This window comes from Schistocerca serialis, chromosome 11 (assembly GCF_023864345.2).
Source record: "Schistocerca serialis cubense isolate TAMUIC-IGC-003099 chromosome 11, iqSchSeri2.2, whole genome shotgun sequence".
Lineage (NCBI taxonomy): Eukaryota > Metazoa > Arthropoda > Insecta > Orthoptera > Acrididae > Schistocerca > Schistocerca serialis.
In genome coordinates, this window is record NC_064648.1 from 111,616,776 (window position 1) to 111,635,318 (window position 18,543).

At 43.1% G+C, this 18,543-nt stretch overlaps 1 protein-coding gene across 3 annotated transcripts in view; it reads left to right on the top strand.

The window, feature by feature from the left end:
- Window positions 1–14,013, top strand: part of LOC126426880 (GA-binding protein subunit beta-1-like) — a 107,719-nt gene extending 93,706 nt beyond the window's left edge. For all 3 annotated transcript variants that reach the window (XM_050088925.1, XM_050088927.1, XM_050088926.1), the window contains one exon: window positions 13,483–14,013. In XM_050088925.1, the coding sequence (XP_049944882.1) occupies window positions 13,483–13,993 (511 nt within the window). In that variant the 3' untranslated portion in view covers window positions 13,994–14,013. The remainder of the gene's footprint in view (window positions 1–13,482) is intronic.
- The last annotated feature ends 4,530 nt before the right edge of the window (window positions 14,014–18,543 follow it).

Consider the following 18,543-nt stretch of genomic DNA (forward strand, 5'->3'; position numbering starts at 1 on the left):
TGTAAAAGGTTGGTGTCAGCACCTCCTGCTCAGTCAATTTCTGTCTCCCTCCTGATGCACATGATGTGGCATTATCAGCTAATATTTTTCCAGTCATTGTTAACACAACGCTTTCAAATGAGCCTTTCTAAAGATTGAATTTGCGAAGTCGCACTTGAGGGCTTCCTTGTAAGCTGCGGGCTTGTGGGACTATACTTCCATCAGCTTCTCCCCATTGGCAATTTCTTCATGCTCCCATACTTGATAATATTCTCCATGACTGGAAATTCCAATGAGCACGCGCTAAGTGCTGCAGGCCATTTTCGAACTATATCAACGAGGGTTACTGTCCCTTCTCGAAATTCTGAAGTGCTGTTCTTTGTGGAAGTACTGGAAAGGACTGGGAAGTCCGTTAAGTCTGATGAAAAATATTCGCAGATTTTCTTTTTTTTAAATGGAACGGCTCTAAACGTAATGAGATTCAAATGGTGATCACAGCAATGAATGTCTGAAGTACAAGTAATTTTACAGCTTGTGTCCACTTATCCAGTCATACTCGCTGTGTGACAAGTAGGTCATGTCCGTGCACATGTTGGGAGCGAATGCTGCTCCGCATACTCCCAGCTTCACCTTCAACTACCAGGAGGGTCCAGTAGATTGTTGCCAAGAATTGCCTCCATACTCCACCCCCCCCCCCCCCCACTCGACCACTCTGGAACGTCTGGGTCCACGTTTGAATACCCAGGGCAACCCAAGTCACTGACAGCATATTTTAGTTCCACAACACCGCTTTCGGTGCTCAGTGCACGGACACTACAGACAGGATAAATGGCACACAACTTTTTTACTTGTGTAGAAAGCTCAAGAATCAATCGCAGTTAAACAGCAGTATCCCTTGGAGGTAGTGCAAACCTATGCAGAGGCTGTCCCTGATACCGAGTAGAGAGAAGGCTAAAGCAGCTCTGAAAAAGAATTTTAGACCTCGAAACTAAAGATGGGTGTGACGTTATGGGCCGTATCATTAGAGATACTTGCGATCATTAGGTCATTGCAACGCCAATGATAACTGAAGTTCATCAAAAAGATGGACAGATAATGAATTAGTACAATTGTTAGCATCCTGCTCAGATAATTAATAGAGATTTTTTAGTCCGTATTGAGCGGACATAGACAAATCAGAGCAAAGTATAGATTGACTGTAAATCGTACAAGGGAGGTAATGTTGTCTTCAGTCCTGAGACTGATTTGATGCAGCTCTCCATGCTACTCTATCCTGTGCAAGCTTCTTCATCTCTGAGTAACTACTGCAACCTACATCCTTCTGAATCTGCTCAGTGTATTCATCTCTTGGTCTCCCTCTACCATTTTTACCCTCCACGCTTCCCTCCAGTACTAAATTGCTGATCACTTGATGCCTCAGAACGTGTCCTACCAACGACCCCTTCTTCTAGTCAAGTTAAGCCACAAATTACTCTTCTCAGCATTAGTCACATGATCTACCCATCTAATCTTCAGCATTCATCTGTACCACCAGATTTCTAAAGCTACTACTCTCTTCTTGTCTGAACTATTTATCGTCCATGTTCCACTTCCGTACATGGCTACACTGCACACAAATACTAGCAGAAAAGACTTCTTGACACTTAAATCTATACTCGACGTTCACAAATTTTTTTTCTTCAGAATCCCTTTCCTAGTAAATGCCAGGTCTACATTTTATATCTTCTCTACTTCGACCATCATTCATTTTGCTTCCCAAATAGCTAAACTCATCTACTACTTTAAGTGTCTCAATTCCAAGTCTAATTTCCTCACCACCCAGTGATTTAATCCGACTACTTTCCATTACCCTTGTTTTGCTTTTATTGATGTTCATCTTATATCCCCCTTTCTAGACACTCCATTCCGTTCAACTTATCTTCCTCGGTCCTTTGCTGTCTCTGATGGAATTACAATGTCATCGGCAAACTTCCAAGGTTTTATTTTTTCTCCATGGATTTTAATTCCTACTTCATATTGTTCTTTTGTTTCCTTTACTGCTTGCTCAAAATACAGATTGAATAACGTCAGGGATAGGCTACAACCCTGTCTCATTCCATTACCAACGACTGCTTCCCTTTCATGCCCCTCGACTCTTATAACTGTCATTTGGTTTCTGTACAAATCGTAAATGTGCCTATAAATGCAATAAGGATGTAAAAGCCCTACCATGGTTGAATAATAAAACTCGGAAAATGCTGAGGGATGGCAGAGTGATCAGAAAAGAGCTCAGCAATGTCCACAACCCAAAGTTAGTCGCAAATCATATATATGTCACAACATCGACGTACGAAGCACACAACAAACTCCACAGCCAGGCCTTAGCTAAATATCTAACACAGAACATGACTTAAGTTGGGAATAAGTGCAATCATTATATGGATCGAGGGTTTCAATCGAGTTACTCATTGACAAGTGCGATGTGCCAATAAATGAGAGGAAAATGAAAGCTGAAGTTTTAAATTTCGCGTACAGGATATCAGCCACACAGGAAGACCATATTAGATTATATTGACATATTGTCGTTTGACGGCGCTCAGATGCCCGTATGGAGGACGTAGCAATTGCCACCCCCACCGTACTGAATCATCTGAAAGAGTTGAAAACAAGTAAGTCGCCAGGTCTGGATGGAATTTTACAGCGAGTACATTTTATTGTCCCTTTAATTAACTAGCACTTAACGCCAATCGCTCTTCACCATCGAAGTCACGAGGGACTGGAATAAAGCACCGGTGACTCTTGTGTACAAGAAGGGTGAAAAGAGCCGACCAGTTGTGTTGACCTCCACTGCCAGTTTTCAGCAGAGACGAGGCTACAGTTAGGAGAGCCTCATGGAAGCGTGATGGGGCCGCTTTTGTATTCTTTATATGTAAGTGATCTGACAGCAGCAATCTGCGACTGTGTGTTGATGAGACTGTAGTGCATGGGAAAGTGTCATCGCATAATGCCTGTAGGATTATACAAGATGGCTTAGAAAGAATTTTTATTTGATGTGATGAATAACAGCTAGAAAATTGTGTGTCAATGCAAGAGCACAGTATTAATGGGGATGCTGTTTGAGAAAGGGTAGTGCTGAAACTGGTTGCTCAAATAAAGTAACTGAAAATTTAGACAGCTAAAGGTGTTTGGGTTTGACGTTTCAAAACCATAGAATGTTATTCAACGTCGATTAAATATCAAGGGACAATGTCGCAAAGTGATGCGAACTGAAATGAGAACATAGGGACGTTAGTAGGGATGGCGAATGTTTAGACCAGTTCCATGACCTGGGATTATTCGATAGTTTATTTTTGTTTCTGTCGCTTAGACGTGCGTTTAAAATTTGGTTGATTTTCTGAAAATATCCCTTATCGTTGATTACCAACCTGATTTCGTGAGATTTCTTCTGATGTACCCTTTCACGCCAGACACCTGGGGTCCTTTTTATGTTTCGAGACGTAGTTCCACGTCAGTTGCGTGTAACATTGCTGGGAGTAGTCATCTCTGTCGAAGTGGCATTTTTTGTGACAATTCTGCCATTAACACTGCCTCCGGACGCCTCATAAATTATAACGATGTTGATAATGTTTGTCGTCCATTAGTTAAATCCCATTTTGGTCATAGACCTAGCAGGTAATTGATACACATGAAATGTATTTGCAGTTGCGAATATGGACAACCATTAGATGTATGATGGAATGACGACAACGAAAATTTGTACCAGACTGCGACTCTAACCCGTATTTCCCGTTTATCGCCAGCGGTTGCCATTATGCTACCTAAGCAAGACCCAAAGGTCCACATGTCATTAACCATGTGTCAACAGCCTGCACTCCCACATCCCTTGTGTCTGGGTGGTTGTAATTAGTCTTTCCCTATTCAACTCGTTATAGCACAGAAACTAATGAACGTACGAGGACCAAACTTGGTAGCATCAATTTCAGGGACATGGAGAAGAGAAATAACGCAAAATCACCTGAATTAAAACACTTTCAATGTGCTGCTACGGTACAGCATACCATTACGTACTGGTACCATTATGTCTGCAAAAGGTGCTCAATATGGTGCCCATCAGTGCCCAGAAGAGTCTGAAAGCACAGTATTGCATTGTGAACAGCAAAGTGAAGCATGTTCATAGATATGGTGTCTACGGCTTTTGGAATGCTTGGCTTCAGATCAGCACAAGTCTAAAAGTTCCACTGGTAAACCCTGTCCTACAGGTAGCCCCGCAACCAGAAATTACAGGGAGTGAGATCAGGTGATCGTGCCGGCCAAGCATTCGGAAACGATAGCATGATAACTTGATCGTTTCCAAACGTGTTTCGGAGAAGCAGGTGAACTTCACGAGCGATGTGAGGTAGGGCACCATCTTGCGTGAAAACTGTTGAGTTCATAACATGATGGCGAGGCATATCACAGGAATGCTGGCCTGTGACACTGCATGTCTTTGGTCCTTGAGCGCCAATCTATTCAAAAAAGAAATGGGCCGATGATGAGTATGGCCATGAAGGCACACCAAACAGTGATGTGTTCACCATACAGAGGAACTTCATGCTCAGAGATTGGTTCAAAGCACCTTCCATATAGTGGACCACTGGATGTTCAACTTTCATGACACAAGACACGCACTGCCTGACGATTAGGAATGTGTGCAGCGTTGTCTGCCATGGGACCAGCGATTTCATCAACCACCTGTGGTGGTGTCGGCCTCTTCCCAGAGCGACGCCCAGTTCTCCAGTTGATACAAACTTCTTCATCATGCTCTGTACAGCAGGTGGAGAAAGAGGGCCCTTCCATAATCTTTTCAGCTAGCCATATTCTTCTGAGCTACACGTTCACTGCCTTGTCGTCTCTTTCTAGTAGATAGTTGTCTTTAACTCAATTACACAAATTCACAAAAGCTGTCATTTGTGTGAGGAGTGTTCAAATGAAAAGAAGAAAAAGGTTGTAATAACCAAACAGTTGAAATATGCATCTGCCACCTTGGGAAAACGTGGTGGTACCTGTAGGGGTGCGAATGTAACGTCATCTCCCCCCCCCCCCCCCCATAAAAAATTCAAAGCTGTGCCGTCAGTTGCAAGGAGAAGTTGACAGTCTATTTCGATGTTCGTGGTCCGGTACTCACCGAATCCGTCGGACACGGAAAAGCCATTAATAGTGACGTGTACTGTGAGACACTACATATCCTACGCAAGTCCATCCAGAGCATACAGCCTGGGCTGCTGTAGGAGGGAGCGATTCAGCGCCACGGTAACGCAAGTCACACGTCATCAACGTCACACGAAATGTAATAGCCAAGGTCATGTGGCAGCAGCTTGGTCACCTACCCTACCCCTCGGTCATAGTCGGCCTGCGACTTCCAAGTGTTTGGTCCAATAAAAAAAGAAAAATTAAAACTGAAAGCGTTTCAGTTCTGACGATGTGTTGAAGGGCACAGCGTATGACTGGCTCCTGTCGCCGTTACAGGAAGTCCAGAACCAGGAAATCATTCGGCTCGTGAAACAATGGGACAGCGGGATACTTGTGCTTTAGTCTCTGGTGATTGCTTTTGAATAACGACTTCCATTATACTCATAATGTTGTTCAGTAACGTTTGTTTTCAATAACTTCATAGAGTGATGCAAGATACAAAATATATCTGCAAATTTCAGCAACCGGTCTGACATATTGCCACTGTAGTTCTAATGAGTTGGTATCTAGACAGTGTGATCAAAAGTAGCCGGGCACCTGGCTGAGAACGACTTACAAGTTCGTGGCGCCCTCCACCGGTAATGCTGGAATTCAATATGAAAGTTTCTTGCGGGATGGCAGCCCATTCTTCACGGAGTGCTACGCTGGTGAGATATATCGATGTCGGTCGGCGAGGCCTGGCACGAGGTCGGCGTTCCAAAATATCTGAAAGGTGTTCTATAGGATTCAAGTCAGGACTTTCTGCAGGCCAGTCCATTGCAAGGATGTTATTGTCGTCTAACAACTCTGCCACAGGCCGGACATTATGAACAGATGCTCGATTGTGTTGGAAGATGCAGATACCATCCCCGAATTGCTCTTCAACAGTGGAAAGCAAAAAGGTGCTTAAAACATCAATACAGGCCTGTGCTATGATAATGCCACGCAAAACAACAAGGGGGGCAAGTCCCTCCGAATTCTACTGTTGGCACTACACACGCTGGCAGATGACGTTCACCAGGCATTCGCCATACCCTCACCCTGGCATCGGATCGCCACATTCTGTACCGTGATTCTTCACTCGATACAATGTTTTTCCACTGTTCAATCGTCCTTGTTTACGCTCCTTACACCAGGCGAGGGGACGTTCGGCATTTAGTGGCATGATGTGTGGCCTATGAGCAGCCTCCCGATCGTGAAATCCAAGTTCTTTCACCTCCCGCTACTGTCATAGTACTTGCAGTGGTACTGATACAGCTTGGACGAGGTCGGCCTGTATGATTTTGTGCTGTACGTGTCCCTTCACGTTTCCACGTCACTATCAAATCGGAAACAGTAGACCTAGGGATGTTTATGAGTGTGGAAATATCGCGTACATACGTATTATACATGTGACATCAAATCACCTAACCACGTTCGAAGACCTTGACTTCTGCAGAGCGCCCCATTCTGCTCTCTCATGATGTCAAATGACTACTGAGGTCGCTGCAGGTGGCAGTACAATGCCCCTAATATGAAAAACGTAAGTTTTTGGGAGTGTCTGCGTGCTTTGTACCATATAGTGGACATGTACATCCATCTACATCTATATACATATTCCACTGGTAACCATACGGCGCAAAGCGATAGATACCATGTTCCAGTAGTATTAGTCATTTCATTTCCTGTGTGCTCACAAATGGAGCGAGGGAGAAATGATTGTACACATCCATCCATAAGAGCCATAACTACTCGTAGCTTTCCTTCGTGATCCTTTTGCAATATGTACGTTGACATAACTACTCGTAGCTTTCATTCGTGATCCTTTCGCAATATGTACGTTGACAGTAGTAGAACCGATACATAGACAGGTGAAAAGAGTGGTTCTCTACGTTTCCTTAGTGTTTCGCGGAAAATGTGTCCTCTTCGCTTCAGGGATAGCCGTATGAGTTCTCGAAGCATCTCCACAATACTTGTGTGTTGATCGAAACTACCATTAACAAATCTAGCAACACACCTATGAATTGCTTGGATGACTTCCTTTAATAAGACCTGGTGGGCATCCAAAACACTCGAGCAGTATCGAAGAATTGGTTGAGCTAGTGTTCTATACACAGTCACCTTTATAAGTGAGAAACAGTTTCCTATAATACTGTCAGTAAACCGAAGTCGACCACTCGACATCCCTAATAACGTCCTTACGTTCTCGTTTCATATCGTATCAGTTTGCTACATTATGCCTAGATATTTAGTAGACGTTCCTTTGTCAAAAGACATTCTCACTTATATTATATTCATACATTAGAGGAATTTTTTCCTACTCATCTTCATTAACGCGTATTTTTCTAGCTGCCATTCATCACATCAAGCAAAAATTCTTTCTAACTCATCTTGTATTCTCCTACAGTCATCAAACGAGTACACTTTCCCGTACACTACAGCCTCATCAACAATTAGTCGCAGGTTGCTACTCTGTCAGATCATTCCCATATAAAGAGTGCAAAAGCAGTCCCATCACACTTCCATGAGTCTTCCCCAACGATACCCTTGTCCCTGATAAACATTGGCTGTCGTGACAGTGGTGTTCGTACTTACACTCTTTTTCCAAACTGAGAAACATGCTTTCACTTTATTGGGAGCATAAACATAAGAAAAAACTTGAAACAAGGAAGGACTATGACACAATAGTATCTGATAATGTCGAACTGGTATACTTCATGATCGCATGTATCACCAGTAGAATTAATTATTTAGCAGCAATTATTCCACTGTCCACCAAATTTGGGAACAGGACATGGGCAATGGTACTTCAGTTTGTGTGACGTGACGGTATTGGCTCAAACGGCTCTGAGCACTATGGGACTTAACATCTGAGGTCATCAGTCCCCTAGGATTAGAGCTACTTAAGCCTAACTAACCTATGAACATCACACACATACATGCCCGAGGCAGGATTCGAACCTGCAACCGTAGCAGCACCGCAGTTCCGGACTGAAACGCAAAGAACCACTCGGCCACAGCGGCCAGCATGACGATATTTCCCAGACTGCCTGTAATAAAATAACTCTATCATGAACCCAAATACTGTTGCTAGTCACAGATGTTGGTGGTCAAAGAATGGTGCTCAATAACATGTAAAACAAGGAAACACTGCAAAACAACCATGGTACTACATCCAAATGTCATTTTATTCCACGCGCACCCCACATCTCGATCAATGTGGGCCAGATAAATCATAAAATAGATTGTATTCTACGGTACTGCATGGATACTAGGTGTTTACAAGAAATACTGTAAACAATATTATACTCAAAAAAATGGTTCAAATGGCTCTGAGCACTATGGGACTTAACATCTATGGTCATCAGTCCCCTAGGACTTAGAACTACTTAAACCTAACTAACCTAAGGACATCACACAACACACAGTCATCACGAGGCAGAGAAAATCCCTGTTACTACTGTAACATTTTCTTCTGAGAATGGTGGAAACTAAGATAAAAATACAAGTGATAAACATCTTTCCAGAATCATAAAGTTAAAATTACATTATGTATAACAAACTTCTTTCCATACCTAATGTGGGTGGTATTTTTCTAACAAAATCATAAGTTTAAGCAGTGTCCTATTAATAACTGCACATACACCAATCCAAAATGTGTCAGAGTAGCAAGTAACATGTAGAGGCAGACAGTATTTTGGAGTATATCACTGCCATTAATGAAGTTCATATATATGTTGCGTAGAGGAAAATTGCAGAGTAGTTCCTGAGAAACTAATAGATTTCCATGTGGGAAGCGTAATATTTCGTCAGGATGACAAGTCGTTCTTTATACTTACTGACGTCAGTGCGAGGACCGCCATTCACCAGACAGACTGGCACACCGTGTCCTGTCACAGATCACTTGTATGTAGCAGGATGTTGTCCAGAGTTTGCACCTCAAGGGCACCTTTACAGCTTGACGTCACTGTTGGAACCAGCAACAACACTTACACATCGCAGAATCTCGTCCCACTGAAGACAACATGTGTTTTCCATGTTCAAATGGCCAAAAAACACTGAGGCACAGATGTGCATATATAACTGCCCTAGGAGAATACAGGATTCGAGTAGCTCTGCCATCCACAAAATCTGTTGTACAGCAGCAGGAAAGTTCTTGCACTGGAAGTGATAGTGAGGCAACCAGCTGATAATAAAATGTGCACTAATAGAAAGAATATGGAGTGAGGTGACTCTTACAATGTCCCTAATCCTAATCAGCTTGCATCAGGTTCCTTACAATACGAGTAGTGACAGCCAAATGTCTGAATGTGGATAATCTAGGTTGTTCTGTAGTAAAGTGTACAAGTGCACTCCCTTCTATTTTGTTGGACTCTTTGAATCTCTAGACATGACTTTGACCGCTCTAAGTAGCATTATTCCGAGAATTCCTCATCAAACTGTGGGTATGTGTGAACCGATGCACAAACCAGGAGCTGGGAAAGGGAAGTACCTCGCCGAAGTCCAAGCTTAGTGTAGCACTGTGAGCATCAAAACCACAAATAAAAAAAAAATGTTCAAATGTGTGTGAAATCTTATCAGACTTAACTGTTAAGGTCATCAGTCCCTAAGCTTACACACTACTTGACCTAAATTATCCTAAGGACAAACACACAAACCCATGCCCGAGGGAGTACTCGAACCTCTGCCGGGACCAGCTGCACACTCCATGACTGCAGCGCCTAAGACCGCTCGGCTATTCCCGCGTGGCTGAGAACCACATACTAGCTGTTAGCGATTTTATGGTAATTCAGAATTTTCATTTGCTACTTCTTCATTCCATAGGAGAGATCAAGGAGGGTCTCACACATCTGACAGAGTATTATGGTTTATTTTGAGTATGTGAACTCTATGATTTTGTTGTTTGCAGAAAAAGAGGGCAAGTGCTGCATCGACTGATGGAAATTGGTTTTATCAGCCGTAACATCTTACTTGGCGGAATGAGAGAAACTACTTGTTCTTAATTTTCTTTAACATATAAAAAATTTTGCTCCACATCTTAGCCACATTATAGTGATGCTGTCACATGCGAATGAAATGGTGTGCAGGCATACATCATCGTTGTGAGGTCAACAGTGTGTCAGGAGACTGGAGTTTATTTGCATCAATATTTCAGATTACCATGTACATCCACATCTACATTTATATATATACTCCGCTAACCACCAAGCGGTGTGTGCAGAGTGCACAATCCGCGCCAAAGTCATATCCCCCATCCCTCCCTTCTGTTCCACTCGCCGATCGCGCGAGGAATAAACGACTGTCTGAACGCCTCTGTACAAGCCCTAATTACCCTTATCTTTGAATGGTGATTATTGAGGGATCTGAAAGTTGGTGGTAATAATATAACCTCTACATCCTCGGCGAAGATTGGATTTCGAAATTTAGTGAGCAGCCCCTTCCGTTTAGCACGTCGTGTGTTTCACTTCAAACTTTCTATGAGATTTGTAACGCTCTAGCGGTGGCTAAATGTACTAGTTACGAATCTTGCCGCTCTTCTTTGGACCTTCTCAATCTCTTGAATAAGACGCAACTGATAAGGGTCCCATACTGACGAACAATACTCTAAGACTGGACGAACTAACGTATTGTAAGCCATTTCCTCTGTTGAAGGGCTGCATCGTTTCAGGATTCTACCAATAAACTGCAATCTAGGAATCGCCTTCACCATTCCTTGATAATTCCATTTGAGATCATTTCAAATAGTCACACCCAGATACTTGACGGATATTACCACTTCTGAAGACTGGGCATTTATTTTGTACTCGTACATTAATGGGGATTTTCGCCTTGTTATAAGCAGTAGATCACACCTATTAATACCGAGAGATAACTGCCAGTCATTACACCACACATTTATTTTTTGCAAATCCTGACTGATTTGTTCACAACTTTCGTGTGATACTACTTTCCTGTAAACTACAGCATCATCGGCAAACAGTCTAATGCCGATGTCAGTACCATCAACCAGATCGTTTATGTAAATAGTAGAAAGCAGCGCACTTTATGCAGCAAGTGACAGTAAGGAACTGAGTCGAACGCCTTTCGAAAGTCGAGAAATATGGCAACAACCTGGGAGCCGGTATGTAGAGCCTGCCGTATATCATGCACACAGAGGTCCAGCTGTGTCTCGCATGACCGCTGTTTCCTAAAACTGTGCTGGTTTCAGCAGGTGAGCTTCTCGGAGTCTAAAAAGTTCATTATGTGTGAACACAAAATATGTTCATGATTCTACAACAAATCGATGTCAGTGAAATTAGTCATTAATTATGTGCATTTGATTTTCTACCCTTTTTATTGATTACTATGACCTGAGCCTTCTTCCAGTACTGTGTAACACTCCTCTGTTGCAATTATGTCTGATAGAAGATGAATAAGAACGGTGCTATATTTGTAGCATAGTCAACATATAATCTTAGAAGGATACTGTCTGGTCCAGTGCCTTCCTGGCGTCTAAGGATCTTAACTGTTTTACAATCCCATCTACACTAAACAATATGTCAGCCATCCTTGTGTTTTTTTGATAGTTGAAAGGGGGAAAGGTGCTGCAGTGATCTACCGAAACGAGTTTTTGAAAGCTAGGTTTAGAATTTTGGCCTTCTGTTTACCATCATCCATTACATTACCTGTACTGTCACCAAGAGAAGATATTGAATTATTTGTGGCTTCATAGATTTTACGTACGACCAAATTTTTTTGGGATTGTTTTTAGAATCTGCAGATGAAATATTTTCAAATTCGTTAAAATAATCTCTCATTGATCTTTTGACAGCTGCTTTCATTTCACATAATTTCTGTTGGTCAGTGGGGCAGTGACTACGTTAAAAACGACTGTGCAAAATTTGCTTTCTCAGCAACTTCCTAATTTGTTTGTTGCACCAAGGTGGAGCCTTTCCCTCCCCTACATATCTGCTAGGCACACACTTCTCTAGCACGTGGTGGACAGTACCTTTAAATTCTGACCAAAGATGCTCAATGTCTTTGTGTCCCACGGCGAAAGCTTGGAGCTGACAATGAAGATATTCATTAATGACACTTTTATTTGCAATCCCAAACAAGAAACCTCTACGCTGTTTCTTTACCTTTTTTGTAACTTCCACTGACATAGAAGCCACAACGACATTAGGGTCGCTAACGCCTTCTTCTAGATTAACTTCAGGTCTGTAGATGAAGCATTAATTTTGTCTCATAAACTGCAGACTTCTCAGCTGCTTTCTGGTGCATTGCACCGACAAGAACATGGGTTAAGAATGTGTGTGTGTGTGTGTGTGTGTGTGTGTGTGTGTGTGTGTGTGAGTGAGAATCTGCATGTGTGCCTGTGTATCTGTGTGTGTGCTGAATGCATGTGTGCTTGCTCGTTACTGTGCAGTTGTGTTTATCTGTGCATGTGGACTCATGTGCATGTGCCATCAAATGTGTTTGTGTGTAGGGGCAGGGGAATCGAATTAGTGTCATAGCCATACCTGAAATATTTCGTCTAAAAGGTTTGCTGGTAAATTTTAGCTTTCTCTAATAGAATGAAGCCTTTCACGGCAGTTATTGTCATCACTTAACATTTCCGGTCTGAGATGCCGTGGTCCATACATAAGACTCTCCCCTAACGTTTCGCCTTCGACTGCGGAAGGCATCCACCGAGGACAATCGGCGAACTGCCAACTGGGCAGTTCGCCAATTGTTCTTGGAGGATGCCTTCCGCAGTCGAAGGCGAAACATCAGGGGAGAGTCTTAGGTACAGACCACAGCATCTCAGCCTGGAAATGTTAAGTGATTTATCTTTCTCTGTTTGAAGGGGCTGTGTCAGTAAATTTTCTAGTAAATAGATTCAAAATTTTTTCTCCCACAATAGGAAATCTTATTTAAATACGGTAATAAGTGATTTTTTTAGTTGCAATTGCTAGTATTAGGATGATTTGCTGAGTGTAGAGGACAAGTAGAGTCTGCGTTAATCATCTCTTTCAGTGAAGTGCCAACACTGATTAACAATAGCATCCTGAGCTCATATGAATTCACAATCAGGAATCTATGTGGCAAAATGTAACATCTGAATTTGTGGAGTGATGGAATGTAAGACTTTCTTATGGTGAGTGAGTGAAGCTTTGTGAGGATGATGCGATTGTATATCTGTACTTCAATGGAGAGGCACTTTTCCACTATTCTGTATTATATGATAGAGGGGGAAAATTTGAAGATTCATTAGTTTTCACTGTTCTGACATGTTTTTAGAACTAGTCGTTATAGTTTACCTCATAAACAGTGTATATATGGAGAAAAATACGAGAACTTCTCTCTTTCTTGCAGGACCCTTCCTGCAGACATGAACAGCAGGGGGCTGCTCCAGTCAGCTACACGGGGGTTAATGGAGGAAGTGCAGGTACTGCTTGGGGCTGGTGCTGATGTGGGGTACAGAGGATGGACCATGTGGACCGCTCTACATTATGCAGCGAAGCAGGGACATACTGATATTGTGAGGTGTCTGATCGGGAATGGGGCAGAAGTGGATGCCAGGACCGATGTGAGGCAGACGCCTCTACATTTGGCTGCATGGAAAGGCCATGCGGCAGTGGTGCGGCTGCTGGCGGCGTCCTCGGCCGACGTCGATGCCAAGGATCAGTGGGGTAGGACGCCTCTGCACTGGGCGGCACCCTACGGCAACGCAGAGGCGGCGAAGGCTCTGCTGGATGCAGGGGCCGATAGGGACGCCAAGGAGGACGCAGGGAACACTGCGCTGGACTTAGCAAGAGTGAACAAGCGGCAATGGATGGTAGAAATCCTATCTAGCATTCCAACAAACGACTGTGATGTGAACTAAATAAAGCTTTGATACATGATTTTTCCTTCTCTTTAAAATAAAATATGCAAAATGTTAAATCAGCAGACATTCTTTGTAACTGTATTTTCTATCTACATCTAACTACTCCACTAACATCAGAACAAGAGACCGATTCAAGTGGTGCAGTGGTTAGCACACTGGCCTCAAACTGGGAGGACGATGGTTCAATCCCATGTCCGGCCTTCCTGATTTAGGTTTTCTGTGATTTCCCTGAATCACTTCAGGCAAATTCTGGGATGGTTCCTTTGACATGGCACAGCCGACTTCCTTCCTCATCCTCCTCTAATCTGATGAGACCAATGACCTCGCTGTTTGGTCTCTTCTTTCAAATCAACCCAACCCAACTCAGACAAGATTAACAACGTAAGATATTTACAAAGTAATGCAAGTCGTCAGAAGCAAGATTCCATTCTTGAAAACAAGAGACTCCGAAAAATACACCAGGTCTCTACAACACATAATTACTGAAGAGTACTTGATAGGAGCAGCAAAGGTGCTATGTGAAACTGCTGTAAATTTCACAACATACATATTACTGCCATGTAAGCAGTACGCTTAGAAAGGAGTTTTCCTGTGTCTCTGCTGGGCAGATAGTCCAATAATTTGTGCCCATAGTTACAATGTCATATTATTAGAAGTATTCACACTACACTAATTCAGATGCCAGACAGAATTTATTGGTGTGCCTGCAGTACAGATAAACACATCAAAAAATGTATGCATCACCACAGCTCCAAGAGTTCCGTAACTAGTAAAGAAAATTGGAATAGAGATCAAAATAAACATCATTTCCGCCCATTTTATTGTTCATGAAAATGGCACATTGCATGTTGTACCATCATAGAGCGAGACGTTCGGAGGTGGTGGTCCAGACTGGTGTACATCCCAGTACCTCTCATACCCAGTCGCAAGTTCTGTTGCATTGATGCATGCATGTATTTGTCGTGGCAAAACATCCACAAGTTCATCAAGGCACTGTTGGTCCTGATTGTCCCACTCCTCAATGGCCATTCATTGTAGATCCCTTAGAGTGGTTGATGGGTTACGTTGTCAATATACAGCTCTTTCCAATCTGTCCCAGGCATGCCCGATAAGGTTCATGTCTGGAGAATACGCTGGCCACTCGATGTCGTTATACTGAAGGAAGTCGTTCACAAGATGTGCACGATGGGGGCGCAAATTTTCGTCCATGAAGACGAATGTCTCGCCAACGTGCTGCAAATATGAATGCACTATAGGTTGGGGATGGCATTCGCATATTGTACAGCTGTTACAGCGCCTTCCACGGCCACCTGTGGCATGTACGTCGGCCCCACATAATGCCACCCCAAAACAGTAGGGAACCTCCATCTTGCTGCACTTATTGGACAGAATGTCTAAAGCGTTCAGCCTGACCAGGTTGCTTCCTAACACCTCTCTGACGATTGTCTGGTTTAAGGCACATGCGACACTCATCGGTGAAAAGAACCTAATGCCAATCCTGAGTGGTCCATTTGGCATGTTGTTGGGCCCATCTGTACCGTGCTGTATGGTGTTGTGGTTGCAAAGATAGACCTCGCCATGGATGTTGGGAGTGGAGTTGCGCATCATGCAGCCTATTGCGCACAACATGGTAGTGATGCTGTCAGGGTGTCTCCGAGCCATAATCCATAGGTAGCAGTCATCCACTGCAGCATGCTGTATATCCGCAATTTATTTTCTATCATTAATTTCCAAATGAAGTTTATTGTCAACATCCTTAACATTCTGAATGGTGCTGTGCGTCTCCAATCCAATCAGTGCAATACTCCACATCCAGTAATACAGATGATCGTTATTTTAAAGTCAGATTATATTCCCACTGAACCTCAACTGATGAGTGGATGTTTAACACACATCCTTATATATCCTTCTTGGTGAGAAGTAGTGGGAATATGATTCACAGATGCCCACACTGGTATTAATATCTTGGTATCGATGAAGACTGTAGAGCAAACGTCTTCTGTTTGTGAAGTATCTTTGCAATTCTTCTGATGGCTACACCTCTCCAAAATAGTATTAGTAGACATTATTTCTAATTTCTTAGCATATGCCACCCACTTGCATCCTGGGCCTGGTAATATCTACATTCACATTCCCACATTATCTTAAATTCCACATAGTTTTTGGTAAAATATACTGCATAAACACACCACAGAATCTAGGAACCCTGAATTTTTTCTTAACAAACCTCAGAAGGTTTGAATTTCTAAGCACCCTGTCTGGTAGGATAGCTAATGAGCCTTATTTCAATTTATGAAGAGCCCTAATGCTTCCTTATATGGTTTCTGGTCTGGTCCATTTCTGATGGCTGCCACTTCCATCATGTAGTTATGTCTCATGGGGGTTCTGTGCGTTCTTTACTGTTCTGGCAATAGCTGCAGCACCACCAGCCAGTGAAATTAGCGCTGAGAGACCTGAGAGGACAGAAATGCAGGAAATAGGAAGGGGATAACACCTCCTGATGTATCAGTAGAACCCTGGTGCTCTAACCAGTCCTTTACGGTTCAGGGCTCTTTTCGCTGCACACATTGCTGGCAGGATACAGTTTTTGAACACATCTGCCCTAGCCTCTTCTTCTTCATCATAGTTTTCTTCTTCTTAAAGTTCAGAGCACGATGTGCAGCGTTCATAACTTGCTTGAAATTCACATCCATGCCCAACTTGCTTTTACCATGCATCGTTGTAGCCACTAAAAATTCTGTACTACAGTGTCCTAGAACAATATCTTTTCTCACACTTATTACCTTGGCTTGATAGGCTAACGTAAGGTCTGCAGCATGACGGCTTGGAAGACCTTTATCTCCTGCATATAAAGTGTCATGTTCCAAACACGCCTCAGCAAGGAGTTTAATCTCCTTATCACCATGAGGAAAACGTTTATGAGACTTTGTACCATCTCTGCTGTTGTCATACCACAGAACGTGTAATTCGACTCGTAGTTTGTCGAGAACACCACCATCTCCTATAATAAATATCCTTTTGAGCATATTAAGCTGCTGTGCTGGTTGTCCTCTGTGCACCACATTATACAGCAAATCCTCATCGTCAGTCCATTCGTTTTCTGTTGCAGTAAAACTAAGGTATTTAACTAGTGCTTATTTCCTCAACTATTTGTGATGTGCACTTTGAGAAATACATGTGGTTCTGAGCTCTATTCCTCTGAGTAAAAGCATCCGTCAATTTCAGTGCCACTTCTATCCTTTAAGATGTAAGTCCTAGTATTTATCCTTTGCATTTTTTCGAATATCTCACTCGAGCAGTTTGGTAGGTAAGACTTCCCATTTGGTGTCTTATGTTTCGAGATAAATACCAAATCACTTCAACCAGCAGGTCCAGGGGCTAGAATAGGCTCGAGATATTCCTGCCTGTCGTAAGGGGCGACTAAAAGGAGTCACACACATTTTCGCCATATGTTCAGGTCCCATTCTATGGTTTGACCTTCCACTTTCCAAATTCCACAGAAGTGCGTATCATATGGGGGCACAAGTTATCTATAGTGCCCTTAGATTCTGTCTCCTGAATCTCTTGTCATCATGGCTTTGCATCTCTTCTTGAAACTGGGTGAGGACATTTTATGGGGTATGTCATCTATTTCCGTCGTCTCCTCTTCTCTTTCGACCCCATGACACTATAGGATTCCTCTGCGCCTAATATCCAGCACAGTAGCCAGTCTGTTGGGTTGGGGCCATCATGTACCCATTTGGTGGTGGTCCCATGAAAACACTGCTGATGCCTCAGCTGTAAACTCCCCATGTATGCCAAGGAGTATGTGACTGTCTTCATGGGGCATCAGAACTCCCATCAACACCCATCATTCCAGGTGGCCTTTGCTATGGCTGGGTGGCACCTGTGGGGAGAGCCCTTGATCGACGATGGTGTCATCAGGATGGATGACTTGCAATGAAGCAGGCTAAGTCATCATTTGCTGGGGACTGAATGACCCCGTCAATCTCTAAAAATGGAAAGGTTGATTACAACACTGACAAGTATGACCCTAACTCGTTCCCCTCTCTAGGAACACCTTGGGAGCAACATAGTGCTTGAGAGTGACAGGATCAATATTCACCATGTTACTTAGGCAGCAAAACTGATGGGTACCCCTTTCTCGAAACGAAACCTCTGTTTTTATTGAGTACTTAGAGGATAAGTTTGTGAATGTGCCAGCACTGTCCAAAATGCACAATGGGTCTATTTTGTTCAGATGGCATCCCCAACCCACTCCCAGACGTTACTCGCCTCTGGAAAGCTGGGTGATATTCAGCTTTCAGTCACTCCCCACAAAAGCCTCAATATGGTGCCGGGAATTAATTTTCATCGCAACCTCCTGTTACAGTCTGATGAAAAGCTACATGCCAATTTAGAATGGTGGGGTGTCCATTTCGTCTGACACGTTTACAATGGGACAAAGACAATAGTGAGACGCCCTGCTAATCCTGCAGGACAGGACAGATAGTCTAAATTGTGGAAAGGGGCCAAAATAAGGGCTGTCAGCTACACTCAAACATACA